General features: G+C 41.0%; 1 protein-coding gene and 1 long non-coding RNA gene across 2 annotated transcripts; both read left to right on the top strand.

Annotated features, from left to right (window-relative positions):
* Positions 1–1,166: 1,166 nt before the first annotated feature.
* LOC103124920 (apolipoprotein L2-like) lies at positions 1,167–7,812 on the top strand. Its single transcript, XM_060190058.1, has 4 exons — positions 1,167–1,848; positions 2,607–2,688; positions 5,553–5,679; positions 6,564–7,812. The coding sequence occupies exons 1-4, from the start codon at positions 1,669–1,671 to the stop codon at positions 7,504–7,506; spliced, it is 1,332 nt and encodes a 443-aa protein (XP_060046041.1). The 5' UTR covers positions 1,167–1,668; the 3' UTR covers positions 7,507–7,812.
* A 1-nt stretch (position 7,813) lies between these two features.
* Positions 7,814–9,209, top strand: LOC132538117 (uncharacterized). The gene is made up of 2 exons (XR_009549523.1): positions 7,814–7,915; positions 7,947–9,209. It is a non-coding gene; the product is annotated as an uncharacterized LOC132538117 (long non-coding RNA).
* Positions 9,210–14,918: the final 5,709 nt, after the last annotated feature.

Below are 14,918 nucleotides of genomic sequence, written 5' to 3'. Positions count from 1 at the left end.
AGCCAATAGTCATAGGTTATAGTAAAACATTGAGCAAAGTCATTAAAAGCCAGTTCCTGCTATGCTATCACTGGTCACCATGTCACCTCAGCCACCAGTGTCACTCGGTACCTTGTGGTTAACTTCTGCTGCTCCAGGTGCCACAGTGATCTTGCTCTGCCTCTTCTGCCAGCTCACACACCTGACTCTGGGCAATGCTTGTTCGTGTCCCCCACCACCTTCCCTACACCCCCTCCACCCAATCTATAACCACAACCTCTTCCCTTTTGCTAATCTTAGTTCTGTTGTCAAGGTGCACACCTTCATTTTTGTTTTGTTTTCTACACTTTATTAGTGATTTAATAGAAATTTACAAGATTAGGAGATAATAGGGTATAGTTTCAACAGTGCCCATCCCCAGTGTTCTCTGTCACTCCCCCATCAACAATAACCATCATGGTTTTCCCAAGGTCTTAAGATTTGGGGTGACTCCACCCCCAAGTTATGTCTTTTCATTCTTTATATTCCACATATGGCAATTAGTTGCCCTTAATACTTCCTTTTATACTCTGTAAATTATAATTACTTACTGTTCCATCCATTTTGTCCCTGCACTGCCTCATGTTTTTGTGATTTCATTTCATTTTCACTTTCATATTTTTATGTTGCACACATGGAAGGAATCCTCCATGCTTGTCTGTTTCAATTTTCTTTGTATTTTTTTTCTTTTCTTTTTTTCCCCTTTATTGGGGGATTAATGTTTTACATTTGACAGTGAATACAATAGTTTGTACATGCATAACATTTCTCAGTTTTCCATATAACAATACAAGCCCCACTAGGTCCTCTGCCATCCTTTTGCAGGACCTGTACTCTCCCCCACCCACCCCAGAGTCTTTTACTTTGGGGCAATACACCAACTCCAGTTCAGGTTCTACCTCTGTTTTCTCTTCTGATCTTGTTTTTCAGTTTCTGCCTGTGAGTGAGATCATTCCATATTCATCCTTCTGTTTTGGACTTATTTTACTTAACATGATTTCTTCAAGCTCCATCCAAGATGGGCTAAAAATGGTGAAATTATCATTTTTAATAGCTAAGTAGTATTCCATTGCGTATATAGTGTTCAGCCACTGATCTGTTGTTGGACACCTGGGTTGCTTCCAGGTTTTGGCTATTACAAATTGTGCTGCTGTGAACATAGGTATACAGAGATCTTTTTGGATGGGTGTGTTTGGTTCCTTAGGATATATTCCCAAGAGAGGAATTGCAGGGTCATAGGGTAGGTTCATTTCTAGCCTTCTGAGAGTTCTCCAGACTGCTCTCCACAGAGGTTGGACCATTTTACATTCCCACTAGCAGTGCAGGAAGGTTCCTTTGTTCTCACAGCCTCTTCAGCATTTGTTGCTGCTACCTTTTCTGATGTATGACATTCTCACAGGATTGAAGTGGTATCTCATTGTTGTCTTTATTTGCATTTCTCTGACAATCAAAGACTTGGAGCATTTTTTTCACGTGTTTCTTGCTGTTTCTTTTCTTTTCTTTTTTTTTCTTACCAGAGAACTACTTAGCTCTGGTTTATGGTAGAGGGGAAATTGAACCTGAGACTGAAGCTTCAGGCATGAGAGTCTCTTTGCATAACCATCATGCTATCTTCCAAGCTCAGATATAAGTTTTCTTATTTATGTTCTTATGCTTGAATCCACACCCAGAAATGGTGTTTGTGTGTCTCATCACAGCTCTGTTAACTTCTTGAGGAAGTTGCATAGTATTTCTCAGGATAACTGGCTGGACCAATTGACATTTCCACCAACAGTACAATTTTTCTTTTTCTCCACATCTTCTACAGCACTTCTTCTCACTCATTCTGAGGTAAGCCATTCTCATAGTTGTGAGGTAGTATCTCACTGTGTTTTTGATATGATTTCCCTAATAATAGGTTCTTCTTCTAGCGTTTGCCCTTCTTCCGTAGCCAGTCAACAGCGTCAGGTTGAGCCTGATGTCTGCTTGTTGCTGGCTTTGAAAGTGACTGGGATCCATGTGGATTCAGTCGGCTAGGAAGGATCATCAGTTTCCCCAATAAATGGGTACTCACGGGATGCACCACGAGAAGGTCATTCCAATGCATCCCCTAATAATAGGTGATAATGAACATCTTTTTATAATTGAGTTATCTAGCTTTATGTCCTCCTTGTAGAAGTCTCTAATATCTTTAGGTGGGTTATTTGGCTTTTGTTGTTGAGTTTTATAATTTCTTTATGTATCCTGAAAATGAAATCCTTATTGGATATATGATGTCCAGTATCTTTTCCCATTAGTGGGTTATCTTTTCATAATTTCTTTAGCAGTACAAAATCTTTTATTAAAATTTAATTTGGTATAATCCCTAAGGTCTATCTTTGTTTTTATTAGTCTTGCTGTTGGAAGTCAGACCCCAAACGTGACTCTAACAGGGGTATCACGGAGTGTGGGTCTGGGGCTTCTGCTCTAATGGGATCAGCAAGAGGGTGGCAGGAAGCTGGTAGGACCAGGGCCCTTTTACAGGAAAAGTGAATCTGATTTGTTTGTTTGCTATCAGGTTGCTAAGGCATGGTTTTTTCACTTTCATTTCCTTTATTCTGTGCTCTCAGAGCTGTGTTACACACAGACACACCGACTCACAGCAGAAAGCGACAGGACCCTGTTCCAACTCCTCCAGAGGAAAGGTTCTTGGTAAGTAGGACAGGAAAGCCTCTCATCCATCCTCCTTTTCCCTCTCACCCTCATACACTTTAAGGAAATGATTGTTATTATTTTATAGACAAGGAAACTGAAGTGCAGACAAGTCACACAGTGAACTAGACAGTGGAAAAGTCTATATTTGGACCCCCTGCTTCTCCCCTCCTCCTAAATCCCCTAAACATTAGAGGGAGAACTTATCAGAGAAACTCACAGAGATGTGCTCGTCTGTCTCAACCTTGGCCTGGATTGCCTGATACTGGAGCTGGTGATTTGATAGTAAGGTGGGTGTTGTGGTCTTGCTCCATGGGCAGATTTGGAGAGGAGGAATACAGAAAGAAGAGGCAGGTATAGAAGTATACACGGGGGCAGAAGACTGCCAACTAACGAACTTGCTATATGTAAAGAGAAAAAGTAAGGGGTCAGGCGATGATGTATCTGGTTAAACACACATAGTATGAAGGGCAAGAACCCCTGCAAGGACCCAGGTTCAAGCCCCTGGCTCCCCACCTGTAGGGGGTCTGATTTAGGAGTGGTGAATGTCAGGTATATGTCTTTTTCTTTCCTTTTTTCTCCTCTCTCCCTCTCAATTTCTATCTGTCCTATTGAATAAAAAGGAATTTAAAAAATAATAGGGAAAAAATGGCTGCTGGGAGTGGTGGATTTGTAGTGCCAGAAAAGAGCTCAAGCAATAACCCTGGAGGCAAAAAAACAAAACAAAACAAAACATAAAATAAGTAGATGAGTTTATTGCAAGTATTTCAACTGACATAATGGGAAGATCAAAGCCACAGCAACACTGAGTTCTGAGTGACTAAGAGACCAAAGGGTCCTTTTCGGGGAGGCAGAGAAGTTTTTGGGTTTTTCCAGCTGGTTGGCTTTCTAGAGCTCTTCTGCATTATATGGAGCAGCTAGCTAAGATAGGCAATTAAGAAACTCCAGCTGTTGTGAAGAGACTTGACATTGGGCAGAATAGCCTGGAGTCTCCTGCTGAATCCTCAGAAGACCTGAAAGTTCCTATCAGGTTAAATGAGGTTTCCTTTAGGCACCTGTGCTGACCATATAACTCATTTCCTTAATGCAAGTGACTCGACAATATTTTGGTAATGTGAGGTACTCAGGAGCTAAGTGGAGGTGACTGGTGAGACTTCACACACGTAGAAACATGCACCATATGAGAGGAACCTGGAGAATAACATACAGAATCAAGCCAGGAGAGGTAGCTTTGTTCCAAGGCTCTAATAAACAGTTGGGCTATTACATAGTATGGTAGGAGGGGAAGGCACTGATCCAACACCTGAGAAAGCATCCTACCGGACTTGCTTTGCGGGCGGGAGACAGAGACGACCAGGGACTAATGGCTGAGCTGAGAACGCAGTTCAATCTTTATTCACAAGCAGGGATGTAGTTCAAAAAACTAATCTCTTCTAATCACAACACAATTCTGTCCTGCATCTCTTTCCTCAGGCAGAAGAGTCAGGAACAAAGGAAATAGGTATGATAGGGGGCAGGGAGAAGGAAAAAGCAGGAACCAGCAAGGATTAAACCAAATGTCCCAGAGGCAGGGGGAGGGAGGGCCAAACCAATATCCCGGAGGCAGGGGGGTGCCCAGCCAACAGTGAACATGCAAACAGAATACATTGCAAACAACACAAAGCGAACCCAGTGTGATGATAAAAACAGAAGGCTTCACAAGCAGAATCCAGAAGCATACCAACAGCATCCTTTCCTTCTGGAGTGAGGTCCCAGTTTTAGGCACCTGCTTATATGATGTGACATCTTCAAGCAAGTTCTCTTTATTATCTCAAAGACACCTGAAGAGACCCGGTTGTCAGCTCCTGGCTCTACCCACTCCACCCTAATCAAGATATTTACACATGTGGAACTGGGTGGCAGCACACCCAGTAAATCACACACATCATCATGTGTGAGGACCCAGATTCAAGCCCCTGGTCCCCATATGAAGGGGAGAATCTTGACAGATGATGGAGATGTGCTTCCCCTTCTCTTTGTCTCTCCCTCTCTATTTTTCTCAGCCTCATTCCCTCTCTCCTGTCTGCAATTCTATAATATCCAGATTCTTGAAAGGCTTCATTTATCCACTTATTTTTGTAACTGGTTTGGCTGCCATATTGCCTTGAATAAAACTTGACCCGAGACTGCATAGTCACTACATCATTCAGAACATTTGAAGTTAATGTTCGTTTATGATATTGTCAACACATGAATGTATGTATTTACAGGGTGCTTCCCATACCTGCTGGCAGGGTTAGTATAGTCCCATTGGTACCTTGGGGTTTCTTTCTAGAGGCCTGAAGACTCTGAATTCCTAAATACACCTACATGCCCGAAATCAGTCAATTAATCCTGGTGGCTAGGAATCAAAGATCAGGATTGATTTCTTCCAAGACTTCTCTCCTGGCCTGCTGAAGGTCATCCTCTCTGTGCTCACATGGCCAGTGTGTGTGTGTGTGTGTGTGTGTGTGTGTGTGTGCTCGTGCGTGCATACTATTGGTGTCCCCTCTTCTGGTTAGGTTGTCTGGGCATCCCCAATACCCGATGGTGTTAATGGTGGGAAGCCTAGTCCTTATGACTTCACTTAACCTTGTTGCCTCTTTAAACTTCTCTGAAGATCCTGTCTTCAAATATACTCCCACTGGCAGTAAGGTCTTCCACAAATGAACTTGGAAGTGGGTAGAGAGATACATTTTTAGTCCCTAACACCAGATAGAACTTTTGAAATCACCTCACGTAATAGATGCTTGGGAAGGTTATAATTTAATCACCATAGACTCAAACACTTACTATCCATCATGATTTCCTCTAACCTTAGTCTTGTGTTATTTTCCCCTACTTAGAGATGAACAGTTTTGTAACCAATGCCATCGAGTCCATCCAGGCCACCCTGAGCACAGAGGAACTGCAGTCCCTGCTGAGTGATGCTGCTGTTTGGGAGAAGCTTGTGGCTGAGGCCCACTTGTCCAGGTGACCTCCAGGGTGGGAGAGAGCAACCAGGGTCAAATCAGTGAGGGGAGAAATGTTACTCCCCCCACTCAGAGGCCTCCTCTAAGTCCATAGGCACATCAATGTGAATGCCATTGACTGTATTCTGAATTAATGTGTTTGGTATGAAGATCATTTCAATATAGGATTGAGACTGAACACAATAGGGCAAAAATAGGTGGAAATCTGCAGTCAAAAACAGATAAAAGCATGGATTGATAGAAAAACTATACAGAGACATCCAGAATAGGATTCTTGCTTCCAGTGTTGTGTCTCAGCAGTAGAGTATAGGGCTGTTATGTAGCCCCCAGTTTGATATCATGATCCCATGATCCCATGGTCCCATGACCTCATTTTATATCACACTAAGATTATTTAATGACCGAAGTCCCAAAGAAAACCACTAATCTAGGAGGATATGTAGGGGCCTAGGAGCACTTATTTGTAGCCCAGTGCATGGATCTGTCTGAATAAGATGGGTCTTCACCAAATGTTAGCATTCTTTGAATGAAGGTGTTCCTATCCCACTTGTACTTTGCTCATCCGAAGAGTTCTCACTCTATACACCTGCTGTTGACATGGTGTTGACTTGCCCTTGAATAACCTACTTTTTTAACCAGTACATACTAATTAAGCATATTTTAAAATGATATTTGCTTACTCACATCTGAGTTAATAAATACCATGGGACATTTGCAACATATAAATTATTCTTAATGATAGTAGGAAATTTATTTATATTTGTAGAATCCTTTTCCATTTGCTTCATGTTAGAAGTTGTGTGACTTATGTAGAACAGACCTCACTGAACCCATTTTACAGAGAAATAAACTGCCTGTGTTGATTACCTGCCTTCATTGTCACAGGGAGGAGGCAGATGCACTATGTGCAGGTCTAAACATTCTGAGAGCAGATATAGAAGACATGGGACACAAGGAAGACAGTGGGCTTATAGAAGACATGCAAGAACATGAGCACAAAGAAGATATGGGTGACATGGAAAACAAATACTTACTCCAAAAAGAACAAGAACATAGGGAAAGGTTCCTGAAAGAGTTTCCTCACATGAAAGTACAACTGGAGGAACTCATAGCACAGCTCCACTCTCTTGCAGATAAGGCAGACAGTGTGCACAGGAAATGCACCATCTCCAATGTGGTGGCCCTCTCCACGGGCATTGTGTCCAGTCTCTTAACTATTGCTGGTCTGACTCTGGCACCTACAACAGCAGGGGTCAGTTTGACACTGTCAACAACTGGTATGGGGTTGGGAACAGCAGCTGCTGTGACCAAAGTATCCACCAGCATTGTGGAACACTTAATCAAATTATCAGTGGAAACTCAAGCCAAGAGCCTGGAATCTGAAGGAATCAACCCAAGAGAAGTGATCAAGGAACTTCTATGTAATATTGGACCCAAGATTCTATCTTTAGGAAATAATATTTTTAAAGGAGTTAATGGCATTATGAAGACTGTCAATGCCATCAAATTGGCCCAAGCCAACCCTAAGTTAACAGACAATGCCACACATCTTTCCAGCATTGGAAAAGTCCCTACCCAAAGTGACTTGCTGGTGCAGGAAGCATATGAAGGGACTGCCCTGGCTATGAGCAAAGGAGTCCAGATCCTGGGCATGGGAACTAAAGGGCTCTTTATTTTCCGTGATGTGGTCAGCCTTGTGCAGAAGTCAATTGACTTGAATAAAGGGGTAAAGACTGAGACAGCTGAAAATGTGAGGCAGCGGGCAAAGGAACTACAGAAAATGTTGGAAGATCTCAAGGATATCAATGAGTATCTTCAGATGGCCTGACTTTGTATCTCTTTCCCCACCACCCACCACACCTAAGGATGCAAGGAATAGAAATTTGCATAAAGGAAAGGTGCTAAGGTTCCTATTTGATTGAGTATATCATGACTAGAGCAAAATGTTTGACCACCTGTGAATATTCAACTTTGTTGCAAATACAAAAAGACCTAGCATCCCACAGTGACCTTGGGATGTCTAATGCATTTCATTATAATGGCTTCATAATACATTAGCATTGTGGTTTTCTTATGCATTATGAGTAAATACAGGTATACAGTACATACAGTTATATTTCACCCAGATTGTCAATCAAATTAACTATAAAACCAAAAACTCTGATCTTACTCATAGACAGAAGTTGAGAAATTAGAACAGAAGGGGAAACACAAAGCAGAACTTTCACTGGGTTTTGGTGTATTTCAGGCAAACGCTAGAAGAAGAAGGTGTATTGCAGCAAAGTAAAGGATTCTGGGGGTAGTGAGGCTTTCAAGTCCTGGTGCCTGATGGTAGAGGAAGACCTAGGTGTGTGTGTGTGTGTGTGTGTGTGTGTGTGTGTTTAGCAGAAAACTGAAAAATTTTACACATGTAACAATAACAATTTTTACTGCTGATTGTAAGCCATTAATCCTCCCAAATAAACATTTAAAAAGTGGGGGCAGGTGGTAGCACAGTGGGTTAAGTGCACATGGTGTGAAGCACAAGGACCAGAGCAAGGATTCTGGTTTGACCCCCTGGCTCCCCACCTGCAGTGGGGTGGGGGAGCGCTTCACAAGTGGTGTGGCAGGTCTGCAGGTGTATATCTTTCTCTCCCCCTCTCTGTCTTCCCTCCTCTCTCGATTTCTCTCTGTCCTGTCCAACAGTAACAGCAATGACAACAACAATAAGGACAACAAGAGCAACAAAAATTAGAAAAAAAAAAAAGGTCTCCAGGAGCAGTGAATTTGTAGTGCAGGCACAAAGCTCCAGTCATAACCCTGGAGGGAAAAAAATTAAAAACAAACAAACAAACAAACAATCCTGTCAGGCTAGTGACATGAGAGAGAGATGACCCAGGAACCGAGCTCATGGTGGTGAGGCCATTCAAGTATTTATTCATCTGATAGCCCCAGAGTCAGGTGGTAGCACACCACTTTAAACCATGTGGCACAAACCGCAAGGGCTAGCTTCAGCCTCCCGGTCAGCAAGCATGCATTCCTCGAGCCTGGAAACCAGAAGACCCAAGTGGCTTGACAATACCATACATGGTTAGGAAAGGATCAGAGAAAGGTAAAAGGGGGCTGGGAAAGGTGGGACTTCCTTAGCAACTGTTGCTAGGGGTTTAACTGGTTGGATTAATAATACCCTGCGGGGAAATAGGGAGGAGGCCTTAAGTCTTGTTAGACAAAGCAGAACATTGATATGTAGATAATAAAAGGGCGGGTCATTGTATGAAAGAATGCAGGGTGAAGCAGGGGAGCTAGCTTAATGTTTTAAGGAATGCTGGGCCCCTGGAGGCAGAAAAATGCAGGGTTTCTGGAGGCTGGGAATGGCTGACAGGGAAGTGAAAACTGGGACCTGTATTTTCTGCCCAGCTCTACCTCAGCAAGAGGGAGTATGATAGGGAGATTCGTTTCCTCAGTTCCCCATTTTTCAATGGGAAAAGCCTCACCATACTCAACCTGTTCCTCACAGTATTCCCAGCACAATCCTTCTACCTCCCTCCCCCCCCCAAAAAAAAAAAAAAAAAGAAACCACCTCTGCAACTCAGTGTTCTTGTCATTTTATGAAGTGAACCATCTTTGGGAGTACTATCACTTACTAATAATTACAATAAAAAAACCTTTGCCTCAAGCTTCTGTGTCTCAATCTTCAATTCTTTTTGATTGTCTGAAGAATCAAAGCACCTGTGGTTCCAGATCCTGGGTTCTTGGTAATAACCTAGGTTATAGATTGGTATGTAGAACATGGTGCTATTCAGATCAGAAGAGTTTGTTACAGGAGTGACAGAGGACAGAGAGAGAGGACCAGAGAGCAGCCCCACCCAAGTTACCCTCATTTTTCACCTGGACTTCTACAGGAGTTTCTAGGATGGTCTTCCTGTGTGTATTCCTTTGGCACTGCCTGTGGGGTTAATTGTGAAAGCATGGTAAGAGAATAGGGGAACTCCCATCATAAAGATGGAGTTCTGAAAAGATACCCCACCTGTCAGTCTCTCCTTTTCAGGGGTTGAACATGGAGGGAAAAGCTTTCCTGACTCAGTTTCTCCTTGTCAGTCTCCCAAGCATCACAAGAACCTACACCCCCTAACACTTAACTCATTTCCTTGTTATAAACCAAATGGTTTGCTTGCTTAAAGTTCACCGTATTTCAACTGCTTTTGATGACACATACTCCATATATCAACATTCTGCCTTGACCAAAAGGCCCTTCTTTCTACTTCCTTAACCTCCTCCTCCATTTTGGTCTAACTCCTCTATCTTATCTCTCTGCCTTCAAGGCTCCTTTTCTGTCTGCTTCTCTCTTGCCACTAATCACTCTGGAACTCCCCATTACCACTATCAATTCTCTTCATTCCTTAGAACTTTCACCATGAAGGTTCTGACTTTCAAAACCCATCACTATTGCCATATGTGAAAAATGTCCTTTGTTCCCTTCTGTTCAATAAAATAGATCATTTGTAACTAAATGGTCTCCTGGTATTTTCCTGTTGTTAGCTACTAGAGTTAACATGAGAGGCCAGTATGGCTTATTTCTGCTGCGAGGCCCCCCATGAGAGTACCAGCAACTACCTCTACCCCATACCCACTCATTCTCTACATTAGGACAGAATACCCTTTAAGAACACAGATCTTAGATACCGAAAAGATCTGTTGCTTCTGGTCTTTTTGGTTTAAGATTATAGATGATTCAATATTTCAAAAAAGTTATTACTAGAAATGTGTTAACAATTAGTGTCTAGTATCAAAATGCCAGAAGTTGGCCCTGGCAAAAGTAATTAAGAGTCCCTGAAGGAAAGGGGGAGTTGGTGCATTGAATGAGGCAAGAGACACATCAGCTATTTCAGGTGCAGGAGTGAGGCATCTCTCTCTGCAGAGATTTATTATTTAAACACTTTTTGCCTAGATACAGTTGCCATTATGTAAGATTCTTTTCTTTTTTTAATTTAAAAAAAATATTTTTTCCCCTTTGTTGCCCTCGTTTTATTGTTGTAGTTATTTTTGTTGTTATTGATGTTGTTGTTGTTGGATAGGACAGAGAGAAATGGAGAGAGGAGTGGAAGACAGACAGAGGGAAGGAAAGATAAGACACCTGCAGACCTGCTTCACTGCTTGTGAATCGACTTCCCTGCATGTGGGGAGCTGGGGACTGGAACCGGAATCCTTATGCTGGTCCTTGTGCTTTGAACCATGTGTGCTTAACCCACTGTGCTACCACTGGACTCCCAAGATTATTTTCATTAACATTAAGGATACAGATGACATCATGTATAATTGTTTTCATTAACATCAGGACTAACCTTAAACAACATTATTATTATTGTAGGTATGTTTTTCTTAGAAAGTTCCCTAGGTCTGGGGCATCCTGATCTCCCTTTGAAAGGTTTTTGGGTCTGAGGTAGTCTAAATTTACCCTTGAACATTTCCTGGGTCTGGAGTAGTCTAAATCTACCCTTGAAAGTTCTTTTGAAATGACCACCTGTGTTTTGACCATCTCCCTGTTCTGACCTTCTGTATGAATACACATTTTTCTCTGGAGCTAAATCTAATAGATTTCTTCTTAACCCATTCTTGGATGGATCTAACTAGATAATAGTAGGCTGTCCACCTAAAGAAAATTTTTGCTGTAAAGTAAGTACACATCATGGGGACTCTCTTTTGGCTAACCTTTACATAAGTGAAAGTTCACTAACTTTTAGCTATATGAAAGTTTACTAACTTCTACCCATATATTCTAACATTAGCTATTTAACTACACAACCTTTATATTCATCATGGATGCCTATAAGTAGAAGCAGAGGGTTTTTGGTTGAGGGTAATCAATAGAGCCTCTTTATAGTTAGATGGAGATCATAGTCTGTCACTCATACTATATGCCACCCTTAATTCTGGCTTTTGGTCTGAGTCTAGCTGATTGAGAAGCTATAGTGGTGATAAGCAGCTCCTTTTCTGAAAGCCTTTAAATGGGTACAGCAGCTTCTACTCTTAGGCCATTTTTAGTCTTGTTACACTCACTGCCGTTAATTGTTGTCACTATGTACTTCTCCTGGGATCCCTTTCTATTGTCCTCAGGTAATATTTGTGTTTGCAATATAGTCAAAAAGTCCTCAAATTATCAATGTAACTAAAAAACAAATATATTTGGTTAGTCAAGAGCTTCCTGCTCTGCAGTAGGTTCCATTCTGTTTGGACTTTGTCTGGCAACAGATGTGATGTCACTTCCGTCATTATACAAAAAGGATGAATAGTTTCAGTTCGGTCCTGGCTTGCTCGGACTTTATGTGACAGCAGCCATGACGTCGCCTCCACCAATTAAAATTCAATCAGGTTACAAATTTGAAACATTAAATGCTTGGGCTAGAGGAATATATACTCAGAACTTAAATCTATGCATTTAAAAACCTCAAAACATTCAATCTCTTTTTCCTCTCTTATATTGAATAAACAGTGACTTATAAGACTATAAGTTAACGGAAGTATATATTAACATCATACCTGCCACCCAGGTCTGTGTCCCTACCCCAGTCCCATACAGTGGAGCTGAAAAATCTACCCTTTCAACTCCTACCCCCCACAGATTATTATACTTTGGCATGGTACTCCATCAATCCATGTAATTAAATTCAACTTAAGGTAGATAATGGAATTCATAAGGGAAGAAAGTACAAATAGCCCTTTCTTATTTAGCATAGCCACTCTGTCAGATTTGGGTGACATTTTTATTCTACAAAATCACCGTACAAATATTTATATGAAAGGGGCCGGGTAGTGGTGCACCTAGGTGAGCACACATGTTACAAATATTTATATGATATGAATGAGTGAAGGAAGGAACAGTGTTTCTTTGGTTAGTTCCACTTGAATTCTACTGATGAAATCAATCTCATTCATATACCCAGGAAATGGGGTTAATAGTTTCATATGTATGTAGTGCTGTCATTATGATGTAATGGATATTCATATATCAAGAGTTTGATAAAAACTGAAAAGAGACACAGGTTGGGAGTATGGATAGACCTGTCAACACCCATGTTCAGCAGGGAAGTAATTACAGAAGCCAGATCTTCAACTTTCTGCATCCCACAATGATCTTGGGTCCATACTCCCAGAGGGTTAAAGAATAGGAAAGCTATCAGGGGAGGGGATGGGATATGGAGTTCTGGTGGTAGGAATTGTGTGAAATTGTGCCCCTCTTATCCTATGGTTTTGTCAATGTTTCCTTTTTATAAATAAAAAATAAAAAACTGAAAAGTAATTGTTTATATTATTGTAAACTACTTTAAGGATTAATTCTGAACCACTACTGGGTACCTCCAAGAAATTTAGAACTCAAATATTGAAAAACTAGGAGTATACACTTTGATTTTATTTTTAGTCATATCATTAAATTGTATAAGACATTTTTGTGTATTGTTTCTAGGAATTTGTTTCCTTTATCTTCAGCTTCCTAGATATCAAGTGAAATTTAGTTTACTTTCTCAGCTAGACCACTCTCTTTAAATAGGTAAGAAAATAGGCATAGTATTGTCTCCTGTACAGCATATATTATTTTGTGTATTATCTTCTTGAGCAGAAAACCAACCCATTGTAAGTGAAGAAATGCACAATAAAATAACTTGTGGGGGGAGTCAGGTGGTCGTGCAGCGGATTAAGCACATGCGGTGCAAAGCCAAGGACCTGTGGAAGGATCCTGGTTTGAGCCCCCGGCTCCCCACCTGCAGGGGAGTTGCTTCACAAGTGGTGAAGCAGGTCTGCAGGTGTCTGCCTTTGTCTTCCTCTCTCTGTCTTCCCCTCCTCTCTCCATTTCTCTCTGTCCTATCCAGTGATAATGATATCAGTAACAACAACAATAATAACTACAACAATAAAACAAGGGCAACAAAAGGAAATAAATAAATATATTAAAAAAACTTATGGGGGAAATGGCTATGGAATAATAACTAATAGCAAAAATTCTCCTACCCAAGCAACAAGTATTGACAATCATTGACTTACCAAAACTCAGCAAAATGCAGACATTTAGGCCTTTGGTGGGTGTTTGTGTGTATGGTTGGTGTAAGAAGGGCCACAAGATTGAAATCAAGCATGCATAGGTTGGGAGTTTCAGCACCATTTTGCCTCTGAGCAACAGTAGTCACTTTGGGGGTATGTGAGTCTACTGAAATTGTGGCAGGACACACCACAGTAGTGTCTAACCAGTTTTATCTTCCCCAACCCCTCCCCAAAGAAAACTAAGGCAGTTATATAGAAAGGTAATTTGTGGAAGTTGGCAGCTAAAAAGTAATAGGTAGAAGCTGACAACTAAATAGCAAACTGAGCCCTGCTTCTCTGAACGTAACTGTCACCTAATAGCATATGCCTGAGGATTGATTTCAGACTGAAATTTCATAGATAATCCATATATGTACACCACACAGAGTAAAGAACAGCTCAAATAAATACACAGCCTCAACCCCTACCCCACCACCACCCAATATATATAAATAAAGTGGAATCCAGTAATCACAACAAAAGCGTCACTTGTTGGCTCTGCAGTAACCAGCACAAGTGCACAAAAACATCAGAGAAATTGCAAAAGTAAAACTCCAAAAGATGACAAGTCAGAAAGACAGAAATGAAACAGTAGGACTCCAGAAAAATTAAATATAGAGAAAGTATCAGAGAAGGACTATAGAAAACTCATTGTGAAATACCTCCAAGACTTTAAGTATTGAGAAGCATATTCAAAAATTGAAGGGATATTTCACTAAGAAGTTAGGAAACACAAAAGAAGAATTCCAAATAGAGATTTTAAAGAAACTAGAAAACATGAAAGAAGAACTTCAGTCAGAATTCACCAAGCAGTTAGGAATCATGAAAGAAAAAATTCAAACAGAATTTCAGGGAATGAAAGACACATTGAGTGCAGTACAATGTCAGGTAACAGGCTTTGGAAATAGACTCACTCATGCAGAGGAAAGACTATCTAAACTACAAGACATACTTAGCCCACTCTTTAAATTTAAAGATGATGGAGAAGGAAGGTTTAGTGAAAATGAAGCAACCCTCTATGAAATAGCAGACTCCATCAGAAGGTAAAATGTAAGAGTGATAGGAATTCCTGAGGAAGATGATAGGGTGAAGGGAACAGAGGCTATGTATTCAAGGAAATTATAACTGAGAATTTTCCTAACCTGAGCAATACTCAGAACATAAACTTCCTGGAAGCAGAACTTAACC

This window comes from Erinaceus europaeus, chromosome 4, assembly GCF_950295315.1.
Source record: "Erinaceus europaeus chromosome 4, mEriEur2.1, whole genome shotgun sequence".
NCBI classification, from domain to species: Eukaryota; Metazoa; Chordata; class Mammalia; order Eulipotyphla; family Erinaceidae; genus Erinaceus; species Erinaceus europaeus.
The sequence above is the reverse complement of the archived record's forward strand: the minus strand, read 5'-3'. Positions and strand labels throughout refer to the sequence as shown.

Excerpts from the sequence above, each read along its gene's own strand:
- LOC103124920 (XM_060190058.1), top strand. The coding sequence starts at position 1,669 with ATGCTTGAATCCACACCCAGAAATGGTGTTTGTGTGTCTCATCACAGC. Across the intron at positions 1,849-2,606 it reads TTCTTCTCACTCATTCTGAG|AGCTGTGTTACACACAGACA; the intron begins GTAAGCCATTCT and ends CTGTGCTCTCAG. Across the intron at positions 2,689-5,552 it reads CTCCAGAGGAAAGGTTCTTG|AGATGAACAGTTTTGTAACC; the intron begins GTAAGTAGGACA and ends TCCCCTACTTAG.